General features: G+C 44.3%; 1 protein-coding gene and 1 long non-coding RNA gene across 6 annotated transcripts in view; one reads left to right on the top strand and one right to left on the bottom strand.

Moving 5' to 3' along the window:
* The window catches only part of LOC100059091 (tubulin alpha-1B chain), a 46,551-nt gene extending 34,260 nt beyond the window's left edge, over positions 1 to 12,291 (top strand). Inside the window, exons 1-4 of one of the 2 annotated variants that reach the window (XM_023643483.2) lie at positions 8,651 to 8,896; positions 10,295 to 10,517; positions 10,659 to 10,807; positions 11,124 to 12,291. In XM_023643483.2, coding sequence (XP_023499251.1) covers positions 8,894 to 8,896; positions 10,295 to 10,517; positions 10,659 to 10,807; positions 11,124 to 12,104 — 1,356 coding nt within the window. In that variant the 5' untranslated portion in view covers positions 8,651 to 8,893 and the 3' untranslated portion in view covers positions 12,105 to 12,291. Of the gene's footprint in view, positions 1 to 8,650; positions 8,897 to 10,294; positions 10,518 to 10,658; positions 10,808 to 11,123 lie in introns of those variants that run through there. The other variant, XM_070271321.1, reaches the window with a different exon arrangement.
* On the bottom strand, positions 1,418 to 8,677 carry LOC106783328 (uncharacterized). Of its 4 annotated transcripts, none has more exons than XR_011440067.1 (4): positions 8,393 to 8,615; positions 5,133 to 5,337; positions 1,821 to 2,001; positions 1,418 to 1,608 (listed from the first exon to the last, which is right to left on the bottom strand). It is a non-coding gene; the product is annotated as an uncharacterized lncRNA (long non-coding RNA). The 4 variants fall into 4 exon arrangements; XR_011440065.1 differs by having other exon boundaries at positions 5,133 to 5,271; positions 8,393 to 8,611; XR_011440064.1 differs by lacking the exon at positions 5,133 to 5,337 and having other exon boundaries at positions 8,393 to 8,677.
* Positions 12,292 to 18,489: the final 6,198 nt, after the last annotated feature.

Genomic DNA, 18,489 nt, shown 5'->3' with positions numbered 1-18,489 from the left:
TTCAGATATTCAATTATCTCCTCAGTGACTTTAGTCTACTTTGTCTTTGATTTCACAATGGTGACCTAGTAGTTTTAGCAAAACATTAATCCTGGATAAATCCAACTGCTTTGTGGTGGTCTCAGCCTGTGGACGCCAATGCCTGGGGGTACTCAACTGGGCTCAGGTGAGCTTCCCACAGACATCCCCACTTTCCAAGCCAATGTTAGACTGGACCAACCCTTTTGGTTCTTATTATAATTGCAAGATGCCCTTCAGCAATAACCATTAGGAAACTTTGAAGAAAAAAAGAGTTTATTACTTACAAGCCCCTGGAGTGTACAAGGCACACCTGGGGCCACACAGCAAGGTTGAGGGTAGATAGAATGAGTGAGCAAAGGGGCCTGGGGTTCTACTTTTATTAGGGTCGAGAGAGGGAGCCTAGGGCTTCAAGGGCTCACTTTTCATTGGTGAATTTAAAATGTAAGAATGAGAATTTAAAGCACAGAACCAAAAAATTGTAGCCCCGGGGTCGGCGCGGTGGTGGAGTGGTTAAGTGCGCACGTTCTGCTTTGGCGGTCCGGGGTTTGCCAGTTCAGATCCTGGGTGCAGACATGGCACCACTTGGCAAGCCATGCTGTGATAGGCATCCCACATATAAAGTAGAGGAAGATGGGCATGGATCTTAGCTCAGGGCCAGTCTTCCTCAGCAAAAAGAGGAGGACTGGCAGCAGATGTTAGCTCAGGGCTAATCTTCCTCAGCAAAAAGAGGAGGATTGGCAGCAGATGTTAGCTCAGGGCTAATCTTCCTCACAAAAAAAAAAGTAGCCCAAATGGTCAGTTATTGAAATCAACCAAGATCTCTAAAACAAAGGAACCTCAGTGAGGGGAGGCAGCCTGGCTCTCTATCTAGTCGTGTGATTAGCAATGTGTTTATTTGAGAAAGTGGACGCCTTGGCAATCAAAATTTAAGTCAGGCACTCGCACTACAAGAGAAAACCCAACTATCAGGGCTTACACTACACCAAATCTCCACCTATTTCATAACTCACTGAGCAGCTGAACCTAACTAGAGAAAAACACAACCAGATGACTGATCTCATTCTATATTTATAACCACAAATGTTTGAAAAACCTACTATGCCTTCAACAATACCTGGAAACTCTACTATATTTCCCTAGTTAATTTACTTTCCCACTCTCAGAGATGATTATTTTATACATTTTCTCTCCTCAAACCTCCAACTCTCCTTCCCCAATCCTCACATTTAGCTGATGACCTCCCTGTTCCCCATTTCACTGAGGAAAGAAAAAGAAAAAAAAATCAGCAGAAAAATTCCTCAAGGTCCCACCACCATATCAGTTATGAATTACAACCAGCTGCAAATAACAGATACACACATACCCCCAAATAAGGAAAAAAAGGGAAAAAGATCAGTGTGGCATAAACAAGTTGTTTTATTTTCTCCTATAACGAGAAGTTCAGAGATAGGCAACCCAGGGCTTGTGTGGCAGCTCCACAGTCTCATCAGGGACCTAGTCTCTATCTTCCTCCATCCTTAGCTATGGTTTAGGATCGCTTTATTGTCATAAGATGGTTGCTAAAACTCCAGTCATCATGTCCACCTTCTAGGCAAGAAAAAGAGAAAGGACCAAAGACATATACCAGTTTAGTGAATCCTGTTTCTCAGAAGCCCCACCAAACAACTGCTAACAACTCACCAGAACTTAGTTACACAGACATCCCCAGTGTAGTTGAAACAGAAACTCAGCACCTTGCTCCCAACAAAACCTGGGTTCTGTTGTTATTAAGGAATAGGGGGAGAACAAGGAGAAATTACCTGTTTGTGGGTGTGGTGGCTTAGTGGTTACGTTCGTGTGCTCTGCTTCAGTAGCCCTGTGTTTGCCGGTTTGGATCCCGGGCATGGACCTAGGGACCACTTATCAAGCCATGCTGTGGCAGGTGTCCCACATATAAAATAGAGGAGGATGGGCACAGACATTAGCTCAAAGATAATATTCCTGAAAAAAAAAAAAACAGAAATTATCTGTTTTCTTATTTCACTGGAGTGGGGGAGAGAAAAGAAGCAATCAGAAGAGAAATTTCACATGTTATCAATGCCAAATCTAACTGCCAACTTGAATCCATATTCATATACTCTGGCTTCCCCCATGTGTCAGTGGATAAACTGTCTTGCTCCTCTCCAAGGTGAATCCCTCCAGTGGTGCACTGGATCCCTTCCCGTTTCACTGGTCTAAAACTTTGCTCCTTAAATTATCCCACCTTTTCGCTACATCATCAATTTCCCCCTCCCTTTTGTTTATTCTCACTAGCAAACATTCTAAAATATCTCCTATCTTTAAAAAAAAAAAAATCTTCCCTTTATTGAACATCTCTATCCAGCCATTTCAGCTATCACTCTACTCTCTTAAAGCAAAATTCCTCAAAAGAGGTTTCTATTCCATTTTCTCCACTTCCCCCACCTTGCATTCTCTCTTAAACACACTCCAGCCAGGCCTCCATTCATCCCTACTGCTCCGCTGAAGCCACTCTTGCCCAAGTCACCAGTGACCTCTCCAGTGCCAAATCTACTAGCCCGTTCTCAGACCTCATCTTACCTAGCCTCCCAGAAGAATTTCAGTTATGACTCTCCTGCTTGAAACATTTTCTTCATTTGGTTTCCAGAACACCACACTCTTCATGATTTTCTTCCTACCCATAGCTGGTCCATCTCACTTTCAACTACTGGATCCTCTTCTTAATTTTTAAAAGCTGAAGTGCTCCAGGGTTCAGTCTTTCAACTTCTTTTATTTTATTTTATCTATTTACTTTTTTGGTGAGGAAGATTGGCGCTGAGCTAACATCTATTGCCAATCTTCCTCTTTTTGAATGTGGGATGCTGCCACAGCATGGCTTGATGAGCAGTGTATAGGTCTGCACCCAGAATATGAACCCACGAACACCAGGCCACTGAAGTGGAGCATGTGAACTTAACCACTATGCCACTGGGCCGGCCCCCTTGGACTTCTTTTAATCTATATTTTCTTCCTAGGTGATCTCATCCAGTTTCTGTGCTGATGACTCCTAAGTTTATCTTCACAATTTATCTATTCTGCACTTTATCCTACTGCCTGATAAACAAATGACAAGCAATAGGATATTGGAGTATACGAGGAAGCCATTTGGTGTAAAACTAATCTGGCCTGAACTTGTGTTTTCCAAAAGGGCCTGACATGGCCACTGAGCATGCATTGTATATCTGCTTTAAGTATTTACTATGTCCCAAAGACAAGAATAATGCCCTTAAAGGAAAGGATGTAACTTCCCCACATTGGCATTTCCTTAAGGATAAGCATCTCTCCCTAACTAAGGATTGATTGCTAACCTGCAGCGCTCAACTTGTGACCTCCCACCTTCAGACCACGGACCTACTGTGTTCACCAAATTGCTGTGCCCGCAAAGCAATCTTGTGACTATTGTAAAAGGGACGTTCCAGGAGGCCAGCCCCGTGGCCGAGTGGTTAAGTTGGCGCACTCTGCTTCAGTGGCCCAAGGTTTTGCTGGTTCAAATCCTGAGCATGGACATGGCACCACTCATCAAGCCATGCTGAGGCAGCATCCCACATGCCACAACTAGAAGGACCCACAACTAAAAGATACACAGCTATGTACCGGGGTGCTTTGGGAGAAAAAGGAAAAAAAAATCTTTAAAAAAAACAAGGGACATTCCAATCATATGTGATATATTGATGGTATATAACCACTCTGTACACCCCTACTTCTTTGGAGTGCTCCATTCCTTTGTGAAAGGACTCTCCCTATCTATATAGTTCTCAGAGTTGGCTCATAATACACTCACCCCCAATTTTGATTTATAGATTGTTTATGGATTATTTCCATCAACATTTCTAATGATCATCTCTACTTAGATGTCTAACACACTGCATCTCAAATTGAACATGTCCAAAACAAAATTTCTGATTCTCTCCATTTCCCTACAACTGTTCCTCCTTCAGTGTCCCCCAGTGTTGCTCAGCCCAAAAACCTTGGGGTCATGATTGACTCCTCTCTTTCTTTCTCATCCTACATCCAATGCTACCTTCAAAATATATCCAGAAACCCACCACTTTTTTACCACCTCCACTACTGGTCCACCCTGGTCCAAGTAACTATCACCTCTTATCTGCATTACTGCAATTATCTTTCAACTCATATTCCTTATCCCATTCTTAATCTCCTGTGGTTTATTCCCACAGCAGCCAGAACAATCCTTTTAAAATCTAAAAGAGAATGTCACATCTTTGCTCAAAACTATGTAATGGCTTCCCATGATTTTTAGAATAAAACACAGTCTTTCTATGGCTAACAAGAAAGACCCTTTCATGATTTAGACACTGGCTACTTCTCTGATCTCATTTCATAACACTCTCCCCCTCACTTCCTCTCCTCCGGTCTCACCAACCTTACTGATATTGCTTTAAAAAGACATACACCCTCAACCTCAGAGCTTTTGCAGAACTTGATGTTCCCTCTGCTTGAACTGCCCACTCTAACACTTCATTCACATCGTTGTTCAAATAACTACCTCCTGGGGCCGGCCCTGTGGCCCAGTGGTTAAGTTCACGTGTTCCACTTCGGCTGCCCAGGGTTTTGCCAGTTCGGATCCCAGGCGCAGACATGGCACCACTCATCAAGCCATGCTGAGATGGCATCCCACATAGCACAACCAGAAGTACCTACAACTAGATTATACAACTATGTACTAAGGGGCTTTGGGGAGAAGAAGAAGAAGAAAATAAATAAATAAATAAATAAAATAACTACTTCCTCAGAGAGGCCTTCTCAGATCAATCTATCTAAAATAGCATCCCTCTGTAACTTTAATCTCTTTTCCAGACTTTATTTTTCCTCATAGTACTTATTAGTACCTGGCATTATATTTCATATCTCTTTGCTTCATGTTCATCTTCTTTTTCCTTCACTAGAACACAAACTCCAGGAGAGCAAGGACATATTCTGCTCATTGTTATATCTAATCAACACTTAAAAAGAGTACCTGCCATGGTAGGCTCTCAATAAATATTTGTCCAATAAACAAATAAAATTAGAAGCCATATTGTTATCTATGTAGAATGGACACTTTCTAGTCTTACCTCTACTTAGCCTCTCTGCAGCATCTGACATTGTAGCACTTCTCCTTCTTGAAACTCTCTTTCCTTGGAATGTGAGACTCTCAGTTCTCCTTCTCTGATCAATCCTTCTCAGACTCCTTTTACAGGCTCCTTTTCTCTACTTTAAATATGATCATTTTTCAGATTCTCTACTAAGGCCAGTGAAGGGCATATTTTGAAGATAAAGCTGATAGAGTTTACAAATGGGATTGAATGTGGCAGTATGAGAAAAAGATGATTCCAAGCTAATATTGATTCCCATTCATAAATGAAGCTAGATAAAGATAATTAAGGTTCTAAAGTCATACCACTATTAACTGACAAAATGAGAATTGAATCTAGTAGGATCTGAAATCAAAGCCCATTTTCTTTCCCCTATACCATCTATCTGTGGAAAAATAGCATACAAAATGACAAATATAAATTTATACCACTGTAATAAATAAGAATAAAAGGCCAGGGGCCAGCCCTGTGGCCGAGTGCTTAAGTTCGAGCGCTTCGCTTTGGAAGCCCAGGGTTTCGCCAGTTCTGATCCTGGGCGTGGACATGGCACTGCTTGTCAGGCCACGCTGAGGCGGTGTCCCACATGCCACAAGTGGAAGGACCCACAACTAAAAAATATACAACTATGTACCAGGGTGCTTTGGGGAGAAAAAGGAAAATTAAATCTTTAAAAAAAAAAAAAGAATAAAAGGCCAAATGTTTGAAAATAGTTGATGCTCGGTAAATTGTTGCTATTTGTTACTTTTATCTTTCCTTGTTGAGCTGGTTAAATGAACAAAAGATTTTGTGAACTTTTGTGTCTAGACCACAATACAGAACTATCAAAAATGCTACCGACTGCTTAGAACAGTAGCAAATTGCCATGATGTTAAGAAGCAAAGATGGGAGTGGCTAGAATAGCAACACAGGGTTTTCCACGACATCAAAGACTCAAAGCAAATAGTTACAGGCCTTGAAACAATCCAACAAAAGAAAGACCTAAATAATCAGTTAAAATGTTAAGACAGTGGATAACACTATGTTTATATTCCAGCAATAGATAACTACTATTTAGTTGTTAAATGTACACAAAGTGTATACATCCATATATGATGTAAACAAATCCACCCGTGTAAGTTTAGCATGGGTAAAAAAGAAAAAAGTAAGCCTTTCCTCTTAGGTACTAAGGAGGTAGCAAAATAAATTAATCTAGCATTATTCAATATTTTCCTGACATAAAGAAATCAGATAAGATTATATTTAAAGGTCTCTTTTGGCTATATTACTCTCTGAATCCTAAGGTATCATCAGGGATCTAAAAAAAAAACCCCTCAAGTACTTCCTCATTCACAGCAGGGGAATTCACAGATAGCAAGGCTAGCAAAGCTAATGGTTTTAGGAAGGTATCTAGGGAGGTATATAGACCCACAGGAGCAAATCTCTGCAGTGAAAGCTCTATGGTTCTGCAGAGAGCTAGGAGGAGGGAGGTGCCTGCTTGCTTTCAAATGGCTTTCATCCAGAGCACACAGCAAAATGGAGTTCAGTTGGGTGGCTCCCTAACATTCAGCCTTCCAGTCAAGGCAAGCTAATTATTTTCCATCTCCTTTTAAGAATAAGTGAGACAATATTCAAATATATTCCTGTCTCCTATAACCCAGTTTGGGAAATGTGTGCAAATTTGGTTTCTGAGTCGAAAACCTTTTAATAGGACTAGAAAAAATATGTATTTTATAAATAAATGAGAACCTCCTTGTTTGCATTCTAGGTTCATATGAGTGAAGACTACACATACATATTAACAAACTACACATACATATTAACAGTCTAAATTTGTTATTTGTCTGACATCAAGGGTGAAGGCTTTACCAAATCTGAATAAGGTAATAACTGAATATGAATGATGAATTTTTACTGTCTTATGTTTATCTTTTTTGTTACGGATACATTATCACTGGGAGGATATTTTGAATAGTGTAACAACAGTGATAGGTTTCTGCTAGGACCATTTTAAAGCCACACTTTAACCCTAACTAACCACCTTATGCATTCCTAAGGGTCAGCAATGTAGTTCATGGTCTTGGAATAGATTCTCTTGAAAAGAAAAAAAAAAAAGAGTCTATTCACTATAATCTGGGCCTCCTAGCACTAAGCTGTAAGTCACTGATCTATCATGACATAACAGAAAGCAGTTGTTATTAAATAAAGAATTTTACAAAATTCTGAATTACACAAAGAACCCCTACTTCCTAATATCTTTCAGTGTCAAACAATTTCCTCCCTACCCAAGTTTCTGTCATCTCTTCTTCAATTCAGCTACCAAATTTGAAATGGATCTTTAAATCTCCCCTTTTAAAAGCCTCTAGAGCTGGTCCACAAAGTTTGTGGTTTAGATCTAAAAATGAGGCCTACTCTGCCCTTTTGCTTTCTTTCCATTTTCTTTTATATGATAAAAATACATCTAACATAAAATTTAGCATCTTAGCCATTTTTAAGTGTACAGTTCGGTGGTATTAAATGCATTCATAATGTTGTGCAACCATCACCACCATCCATCTCCATAACTCTTTTCATCCTGTAAAACTGAAACTCTGTACCTATTAAATAGTAACTTCCCATTCTGCCCTCCCCCATTTCCTCGTAACCACCATTTTACTTTCTGTCTCTATGATTTTGACTACTCTAAGTACTTCAAATAAGTGGAATCATAGGGTATTTGTCTAGGAACAACAGTTTTATACATTGTGCGTCAAGCAGTACAGGACATTGATCCCTGAGAGAAAGGAAACAAATGAGGTGAGCCCTATGATTACGCTAGCATTCTGTCTGAAGAGGTTTTACACCGCAATGCAGGGAGGGGAACCGAGGTGAAGCCTGCGGGGGGGGGGGGGGGGGGGAATAAACAACAGAAAACAATAGCAAGATAGTAGGGTCAAAACCATATCATTAATCACATTAAATGTAAATGGCCTGATCACCCCAATTAAAAGGCAGAGATTGTCAGACTGGATTTTAAAAAGAAAGGCCAAACTATGCTTTCTAGAAATACTCTGCCCTTTTAACAAAAGCTTCGATTTCAGTGCTTAGGTCCTACTCTTTCATCGAAATATTATTGCCTGCCAACGTTTGCTACCTTTAAAGTCATTACAGTAAACCAAATAAAACTATTCTGTTTTCTGAACCTCACTTCCTCCACATTGTCAGGTAAGTACAGGAACGCACTGCCTTTAAAGGAACTGAGAAAACAAAAAGGCACAACTCACTGACAAATTGTGGCAACATGAAAATAATCAGCTGAGCTATCCAGACCAGAAGTTTCTGCATTTCATGGCGCTTCATCTTTAAAACTGTATGCATTTCTTACGTCTCAAGGCTGGTCCAGATAAAGGCAGGCCGCCTTTCCCATTCCCCTGCTGGTCTGTTTCCGGACCTGCGCCCGCCCCCCGCCCAGGCCCCAGCCGCCATGCGCCGCAGACTGCAGCACCCGGGCTCGCGGCCCGCAGGCGCGGGGAGGGGGCCCCGGGCGGAGAGCCCGCCTCTGCGGCTGCCGAGCCCGGCGCCGAGTGGGCGCCCAGAGCCGGGGGAGGGGCCCGCGGCCGCGGCGCCGCCTGGGCCCGCCCGCCCCTCCCCGGACGACTACTTAAGTGGCTCCGGCGCCGCCCCAGCCTCAGTGCGTTACTTACCTCGACTCTTAGCTTGTCGGGGACGGTAACCGGGACCCGGTGTCTACTCCTGTCGTCTGCGCCTGCTAACCCGTAGCCACCATGGTGAGTGGGCCGTGCGCGGCGCCGCCCTTCCTGGGAGAGACGGAGACGAGCGAGCGGGGGCGGGGGGTCGCGGAGGGCCTCTAGCTCGAGAGGGCCGGGACCAGCGCTGGCCCTCCGAGGGCAGGAGGCGAGGCGAGAGGCGAGGGCGGGAGGAGAGAGACCCCCGTTCGTGGAGAACGGCTGGGGCCCGGAAGGAGGGCGGCCACCGCGTTTTCTTCTCGGACTCCGGGAAGGGATGGCTAGACGCCGGCTCCTCTCCGCCGTGGTTAGAACGCTCATTTAGCCCTCATCTCCTGGGCGCGGCCCCCTGAGACCCTACAGTCTTTTCCCGCGCATTCCCATCCCCCTTCCCTTCCCCCGCCTTTGGCGGGCGCGCGCGGGCTCTCCCCGCCCTCACTTCCTCCTCAACTAGACAAGCGGAGGCGGGAAGGGACAGGGCACAAAGGCGCAGGCGCGACCGTTACCTTCCCGCCAGAGAGCGGCGGGAGACCGCCACTGCAGTCTGCGCGTGCGCGCTGGGGAGCTGCGGCGCTATGGCTGGAGGGCGTGGCTCCTGTTGCCCTCTGTTTTCTTTTTTTTTTTAAATGAAAGCAAAAGATGAATGTGGGGAAGGGCTCCTTGTCAGTGTGCTGCACTGCGCCAGTGTATAAGAACAATTAGCTCCCCAAAGCGTGTAGAGACCATCTGTCCCTCCTTCCTTGGCCTCTCTGTTGCGTTAGGAATGCGTGTGGGAGCAGGTGGTGGCGGTGAGGGATTTCCAGGGAATGGAAATCGGATCTTGGTCCAGATCTGGGCCGCTGATAATCCCCTGCTGCGCCTTGACAGATGTGGAGGTGCTGGGCTCAGCCCAACGCCTGCGGGGAGTGGAGGATGGTAGATCATGGCAGTGCCTCTGCAGACGTGGCCGTTGTGCGCCTTTGCAGCTGCGCGGCCCCGCCGGCCTGGGAAGGGGGCCCGGGCGCGTGCCCCTGAATTGCTCATTCATCCAGTGCCGCAGCGCCCCGCCCCTCGTCCCTGAGGCTAGATATTTCCTCTGCTCTGCTCTGGACACGTGCTTCCTGTGCTGGTAGCTGCCCGGAAATCTTGCCACCTAGCCTAAAATGGGATTCTGGGGCCTGAGCACTGGATGGCTTCCACCCTATCTTGGTCTTCCAAGGGGGGAAGCCGTGACTAAGCTCTCTTGGTCTAGAAAGAGACCTTCCCAATTTAGAGGTGGAAAAGAAATTCGTTAGAAGTAATGTAGATCGAAAAGGTAGTGGTTCTCCCCTGGGAAAAGACTATTAAATTTTAATTCGTTTCAAAAGAGGAAATATGTAAGATTAAGATTCTCTAAGTATGTTGTTCTGCTTCACAGTCTCTACTGGAGTAGGTTAATCTTTTTAATCTCCTTTTCCACAGCGTGAGTGCATCTCCATCCACGTTGGGCAGGCTGGTGTCCAGATCGGCAATGCCTGCTGGGAGCTCTACTGCCTGGAACACGGCATCCAGCCCGATGGCCAGATGCCAAGTGACAAGACCATTGGGGGAGGAGATGACTCCTTCAACACCTTCTTCAGTGAGACCGGCGCTGGCAAGCACGTGCCCAGGGCAGTGTTTGTAGACCTGGAACCCACGGTCATTGGTGAGTTGACCACACTAACCCGAGTGAGATCCCAGGGGTCTGGGACAGGAGGTCTGCTCTGGGGCTCCCTTGATGCCCTGGGGTTGGGCAGGCTTGTGCAGGTGGTTAGTGATGGGTGGCTGCTTTGTCTTGCTCTTCCAGATGAAGTTCGCACTGGCACCTACCGCCAGCTCTTCCACCCTGAGCAGCTCATCACAGGCAAGGAAGATGCTGCCAATAACTATGCCCGTGGGCACTACACCATTGGCAAGGAGATCATCGACCTCGTCTTGGACCGAATTCGCAAACTGGTATGTTTATTCTCAAGAATTAAGTAAATAATGAACCTAAGGAAGACATCTGAAATAGCCTCTTTTTTCCAAACAGAACTGAAATGTAATAATGAGTGAAATGAATTATTCCTTTATAGTTTTTAAAAAAGTTCATTTAAAACGTGAACTATTTGGTGTCACTTTATAAATATTAATGAAGTTATTTTTAATTAAGAAAAGTGTTTCTTGTCAAAATAAGATCCTATCCTTGGAATTGTATGAAAAGTGAAAATATATTTACTATGATTGTATACAAAAAGCAATAACTTGTTCTCTCTTTCCTCTTTTCTGACAGGCCGACCAGTGCACAGGTCTTCAGGGCTTCCTGGTTTTCCACAGCTTTGGGGGAGGAACTGGTTCTGGGTTCACCTCCCTGCTGATGGAACGTCTCTCTGTCGATTATGGCAAGAAGTCCAAGCTGGAGTTCTCCATTTACCCAGCCCCCCAGGTTTCCACAGCTGTAGTTGAGCCCTACAACTCCATCCTCACCACCCACACCACCCTGGAGCACTCTGATTGTGCCTTCATGGTAGACAATGAGGCCATCTATGACATCTGTCGTAGAAACCTCGATATTGAGCGCCCAACCTACACTAACCTTAACCGCCTTATTAGCCAGATTGTGTCCTCCATCACTGCTTCCCTCAGATTTGATGGAGCCCTCAATGTTGACCTGACAGAATTCCAGACCAACCTGGTGCCCTATCCCCGCATCCACTTCCCTCTGGCCACATATGCCCCTGTCATCTCTGCTGAGAAAGCCTACCATGAGCAGCTTTCCGTAGCAGAGATCACCAATGCTTGCTTTGAGCCAGCCAACCAGATGGTGAAATGTGACCCTCGCCATGGTAAATACATGGCTTGTTGCCTGTTGTACCGTGGTGACGTGGTTCCCAAAGATGTCAATGCTGCCATTGCCACCATCAAGACCAAGCGCAGCATCCAGTTTGTGGATTGGTGCCCCACTGGCTTCAAAGTTGGCATTAATTACCAGCCTCCCACTGTGGTCCCTGGTGGAGACCTGGCCAAAGTACAGCGAGCTGTGTGCATGCTGAGCAATACCACAGCCATTGCTGAGGCCTGGGCTCGCCTGGACCACAAGTTTGACCTGATGTATGCCAAGCGTGCCTTTGTACACTGGTACGTGGGTGAGGGCATGGAGGAGGGAGAGTTTTCTGAGGCCCGTGAGGACATGGCTGCCCTTGAGAAGGATTATGAGGAGGTCGGTGTGGATTCTGTTGAAGGAGAGGGTGAGGAAGAAGGAGAGGAATACTAATTACCATTCCTTTCAGCCCTTCAGCATGTCATACGCAGAATTTCAGCTTAAACATTAGCTGACAGGCGTTAGAGCTTTCTGTTTAGATTGTCTTCGCTTTCTTTTAACTGTGATCATGTTCTGCTTTTAAATGTGTCCCTGTAAGATTTTTCCATTATGTCTTAAAGTAAAGGCTTTAAGAAAGAAAGTTTGACTTCTGTGCTTTTTGTAAATTGATTTCTCCAATGCAGGATATACTAATACTCTTTATACCTGGAGGATAGAGTCTGTAACAGGGTGGCGGGTGATAACAAGAATGGCAGTTCCTGTCTAGCTACCTCTATGGGCAAAGGGAACACACTGGTCTGGAAAAGCACACACTGGATTTGGACACTGTTAATATCACCTCAACCAGTGTTAGAATCCAGGTCATACAGGGCTTGGAAAAATGATGTGCCAAAAAGTCATTCTGCTGACCCAGAGCTAATCTAGCTCTTGAGATTACTGGGCAATTATTAATGAGTTAAGTATAAGTAAGAAATTTGGAATATCCTGCAAATAATGTGACTGCTATTTAAAAGGTGCTGCCAACTTACCAACGTAACAAGAAAAATCTCAAAGTGACTCTTGAACAAACAGCTGGTTTATTAAAGGAATATTTGAGGGGCTGGCCCAGTGGCGCAGCAGTTAAGTGTGCACGTTCTGCTTCGGTGGCCCAGGGTTCACCAGTTTGGATCCCAGGTGCGGACATGGCACCACTTGGCATGCTATGCTGTGTTAGGCGTCCCACATATAAAGTAGAGGAAGATAGGCACGGATGTTAGCTCAGGGCCAGTCTTCCTCACCAAAAAGAGAAGGATTGGCAGCAGTTAGCTCTGGGCTAATCTTCCTCAAAAAAAAAATTTGAGCATGATGAGGTAAAAGTTGTGTTTCCAACCCTATAATGGGAGGAGGAAAAGCAGGATCAGAATTCCTGGTGATCAACAAAAATCCTGCTATAGGAGAAAACCAAATAGGAAGAATAAGCCACGTGCATTTGTAGAAGAGCACTGCTTTACAGGGGCATGAAGTGGCAACATTTGTAAAAGGATGAATTTACAATTTAGCACTTGGCATAGTTTACATTCTTTCACGTGTATAGTTTGACCACATCTAAAGGACTATAAAGATAGGCAAACAGGATACAAATAAGAGGATTAAACCTAGGAGAAAATGTGCATTTCAGATTCAGAAAGCGTAGGGACTATTATGGTCTGCTGAAGGTGTTGCTGTCTTCTTGGTTTAAGAGTAGAGAATACCAACATTTTCCCAGTTTTTTTCCTAGCCCATAAAGCCTGTAAACTTACAAAATAGTTGTTTTCAGCTCCTGAAAGAAACAATCTGACTTGGTATAGATAATTCAGGGAGAAAGCTGTTGGGTGGCATTGCAGGCCCAGCACAGCAATGCAAATGTAGCCACCACAGATCCTGGGGGAGGCAGATATCAGGGCTTTAAAGTCCTGAGGGGAAACCTGAAACTGAATTAGTGACCAAATGGGGATAGAAGGTTTTGAATTAGTGCTGAACTCACAGAGGAAGACCGTCTTGAGAGATCTGAAGACTTAAAATGTCCCTCTGTTCTTTTCTGCAAAACAAGAGCCTGGGAAGCAGCAGCAAAGCAGTGCAGGGAGAGCTTGCTTTTCAGGAAGCTGTCCCAGGTGGCCTAGAGTCAGGGAAGGACATGTTCAGTATAGACTGTGCCATGGTGCTTTGTACAGAGTTCTGAGAAACAAGGCAGCGAGAGGATAGGATAGAGAAGAAGCCAGGGTTTCAACTGTAGCTGATGTTTTATTTGGGTTTGGCTTTGGTGGGGGGAGGGCGTTGTTTGGGTCTTTGTTGCTGAGGAAGATTAGCCCTGAGCTAACATCTGTGCCAATCTTCCTCTACTTTACATGTGGGTCATAGCCACAGGGTGGCTGACAGTGGTGTAGGTCCACGCCCAGGATCCGAACCCACAAACCTGGGCTGCCAAAGAAGAATGTGCTAAACTTAACCACTAGGCCATGGGGCCAGCCCCTGCATTTTTAAGAAAATACAAGATCTGTGGGGCCAGTCCCATGGCCTAGTGGTTAAGTTTGTGTGCTCCACTTCGATGGCCTGGGATTCACAGGTTTGGATCCCAGGCGCAGACCTAGCAACACTCCTCAAGCCACGCTGTGGCAGCATCCCACATAAAATAGAGGAAGATTGACACAGATGTTAGCTCAGTGACAATCTTCCTCACAAACAAAGAAAAGAAAAGACCTCTAGTAAACAAGCCAAGATGTTAAGCTTGGGTCGTAGGTACATAGGTGTTTGCAATTTTATTAAGTTACCTATTGCTGCATAACAAATTGCCCCAAAACTTTGTGGCTTAAAGCAAGCAATATATGTGTACAGTTGTCCCTTGCTATCTGCAAGGGATTGGTTCTAGGACCCTTGGCAGATACCAAAATATGCAGATGCTCAAGTCTCTTATATAAAATGGCATAGTATTTGCATGTAACCTACACACATCCTCCTGTGTACTTTATATCATCTCTTAGATTACTTATAATACCTAGTACAATGTAAATGCTATGTAAATAATTGTTATACCATATTGGTTAGGGAATAATGACAAGGAAAAAAGTCTGTATATGTTCAGTACCAATGCAACCATTGTACACCTTTCCACCCATGGTTGGTTGAATCCAAGGATACAGAACCTGCAGATATGGAGGACCAACTGTCTTACCTCATGCAGTTTCTGAGGGTCAGGAATTCAGGAGCAGTTTATCTGGATGGTTCTGTCCTGGAGTTTCTCATAAGGTTACAGTCAAGACGTTGACTGAAGCTGCAGTTATCCGAATGCTTGATGGGGGCTAGGGGATTCACCTCCAAGGTGGTTCACACACATGCTTAGCAAGTTAGTGTTGGTTGTTGGCAGGTGGCCTTAGTTCTTCACCACATGGACCTCTCCATAGGGCTGCTTGAGTGTCCTTGTGACATGGGGGCAGGCTTCCCCCACAGTGAGTGATCCAAGACAGGGCAAGTAGGAACCTGAACTGTCTTATGACCTAACCTCAAAAGTCACACTCTGTCATTCCTACAGTATCCTATTTGTTACATGTCAGTCCTAGTCAATGTGGGAGGAAAATATACAATGACAGGAGGTGAAAATCAATGGAAGTTATGTACAAAACCCTAAAGGTTTAACGTTTCTATCAAATAGAACAATACTAATTATATTACCCTTTTTTTTCTGTATGCTTGAAATATTTCATTTTTAAAGAGAGAGGAAACGTAGTTTAGAGAGAAGAGGTTTTCCATTTTCTAAAGTTTAAACTTGAATTTCAGAATTTTTGTTTGCCTTTTAAGCTATCCTTTAGAACAGACACCTCCTATCTATATTCTTCCTGAACTATCCAATCCCCTTTAAACCCTAATTACTTGGTTATTGACCCAACTTGTTGATCAAATTCAATATTTCCTGTCTCCTCTATTCCCAATCATCTTATATGTCAAGATGACAACTAGTAGTTACTAGTAGTCAAAGCCTTTGGTGACATGAGATACCAAGTGTGGGACATGGGAAGGAGGATGGGTATAATGAAATGCTGAGGCAGCCAAGAAATGCCATCAAGCATTCCTTTAGGGGGTCACTGGGGTCTTATTATCTATATCTGTGCCCCAGCAGCAAGCACAGAGCCTGGTAATGTTTATGGCCCATGGAATGCTCCAAGGGAAGCAAAAATAAATAATGATTATTTATTTACCTCTTAGGCCAGATTCTTTATCATTCTATTCAACATAAACATTAAACCCTAGAGTTCTGTAAAATGTATTCACCCTCTTTCTGAGCCCAGGTCTCTTTAAATACCTCCCAAGAAGTTGAGTCTCATGGTGGAGAGGCCTAGGAAACAGAGAGATGTTTGACCTCTTGTTCTGTCAATAGTAAGGCTCTCTTAAGCTTCTGGGCCTATTTTCCCTTTTGCACTACAGATTTCCATCCTGCTTTTCTCAGAGGGGGTGGCAAATAGGGCAATCACGTCTTGGAGGACTTGTAAGCTTAGACATGTGTGTCCAAGCTTGGAAGATGAGGGGCAGGGCACCCCAGGATTTAACAGCTCTGCTCAGCAGCACTCCAGAGCCACTGCCAAGGAAGAACAAGCCATTTATTCAGGAAAAAAATAGAAATAAGTAAGAGTCCAAGGGGGACTTACTTAGAGATGGTGAGGATGATGATAATGATACCAATGATAATTAACCTTAAGTAGTCAACACCTTCAATTTACACCCACCTACTCTTGTTTTTTTAACACCAGAATGTGAAAATGCCTTCACAACCACAGCATTCTTAACCTCCTTGAGGTGAGCTTAATATGGGAGGAGCCCAGCGCATTGTTTTTACAGAAGACAGATTTAATTGGCAGGGAAGAAGGAAAGTGATAACCACAGTCCTGTCTCCTGCCTTGTAGGACCAGGTGTCTTAAATATTGCCTGCCACAAGATCAGAGAGAATAGGGGTCTTTCATCCCTATGGAGGACCAGGGCTGTGATTTAGGGACATGTTCAGATTAAGAGGCTTGAACTAGGGAGGAGAGAGATGCCATTTCCCCCTCCCAATCCCATCAAATTCCTGGCAAATTCCTTAATGCCCTGCAGATGGCACCACTGACAAGGAGTTCTCTGCCCGGAAGAGCTGAGCTCAGATTTGTGAACTCTGCCCTCACTGTCACCTTGGAACTGAACCTAAAAGATGTACAATAGGAAGTGACTCACCTGGCATCCCTGGCATTCACATGCTTGTCACTTTTTGTTCTGTCCATTCCTGGAGGCAGCTGGGACTCATGCTAGGACATTGTGAATCAGGCAGCCACAGGAAAGCCCACACCCAAGGAGCTCTTGACCTCAGCTCCTACCCCTAGGGTGTTTCCCAGGATAGGATGAGTAAAAAAACTTGGGGTCAACATGTAGTAAGGGAGGAGCATGTTGCCAGATCAATCTAAATTCAATGCAAAGTCAACAACCTGATGATGTGGACATCATCATGCAGATACTGATATCACTGTGTTGGGAGGGCTAGCTTCTTCCTCTCTGCCATCTGGTCCATAAACCAAAATAAATGCCCTACTCCACCCATCCCTCAACTGACCAACGCATCTCCCAACTGATAGCCTGCTGTATGTTACTCTGCCAAGCGTGACGGAATCAAGCTCATCATCTCATTCCTGCTGGGGCCTTCAAATACTCTTCCGTCTGCCTATGATATCTTTTCCAACCATAACTGCCTCCCCGACCCTCCACTGCCCAGTTAACTCATACTCTTCCTTCAATGATGGAAACCAAGTGTCACCTCTTCAAGGACTTAAAGATTAGGTCAGACTAAGTCAGATTCCCCATTATATATTTTCATAGAACCTTCTCCTTTTCTCTCAAAGCATTTATCATATTTTAGAATTATATATTTATTTATGTGATTATTTAATTAATACTATATTTTCACTCACAAGATTTTATAAGCTCCATGTCTATTGTACTTTCCATTGTATCCTCAGTACCCGGCTTGGTACTCAGTGCATAACCGACATTCAATAAATATTTTAATAATTAATTTTAGGCAAGAGCAGAGATTCCAACTTTAAACTCTGAAAGCTAGAGATGACTGGCCCTCCACTACCTTGCCCTTTTCCCAGGCCCAAAGATCTAAGATGCCTCAGGAAGACACTGCAGTGTGGACAGTGACATCAAATGGAGGTAGAAGGGAAAATTGCTGCTCTGTTCTAAAGATTATTCATAAATAAGACCTCTCAGCCTCTCTCTGGCCCAGTTATAGTGTCTCACAATACTAGCATGCAAGAAATCCTGCTGGCTCACATTGACCAAATGAATGTGTGCCATGAGCCAAGGTGTGACCCAGCTGCCAGAACTGACTAATGTCACCTTAGACAGTCCTATTCAACAGTGTGCAAAGCTAGGCACGTGAGTTTTCCTACCATCCTCCTCACTGGTCACCCTACTATGAAAACTGTTATTCAGTTCTGGGCACTTCCAGAAAGGTATAGACAGACAAGAGAGTTTCCTCCAAGGGGTGAGTGGAGTGGTAAGGGTTTCTGGGTAGAGCAACTCAGACTGAGGATGTTTAGTTTAGAAAAGAGAAACCCAGTGAAGATCTCCTGTCCAGAAATGGCAGCAGACTCATTCCTCAAAACCCCAGAGGGCACAACAAAGAATGCAGAAGAACATTGCAGTTCGCTTTCTAATAACTAGCTAGGACCAACAATGGACAACTGTGCCATTCATGTTGTGAAGGGCAAACAGGTAGAACTGAAGACTTCTAAGATCCCTCTCCATTCTCAGAGTCTGGGATTTCACAAATTTTCCTGCTGTCTCAAGCCAATCTTTC

Source organism: Equus caballus, chromosome 6 (assembly GCF_041296265.1).
Source record: "Equus caballus isolate H_3958 breed thoroughbred chromosome 6, TB-T2T, whole genome shotgun sequence".
NCBI lineage: Eukaryota > Metazoa > Chordata > Mammalia > Perissodactyla > Equidae > Equus > Equus caballus.
This window is presented reverse-complemented; position numbering and strand designations above follow the sequence as displayed.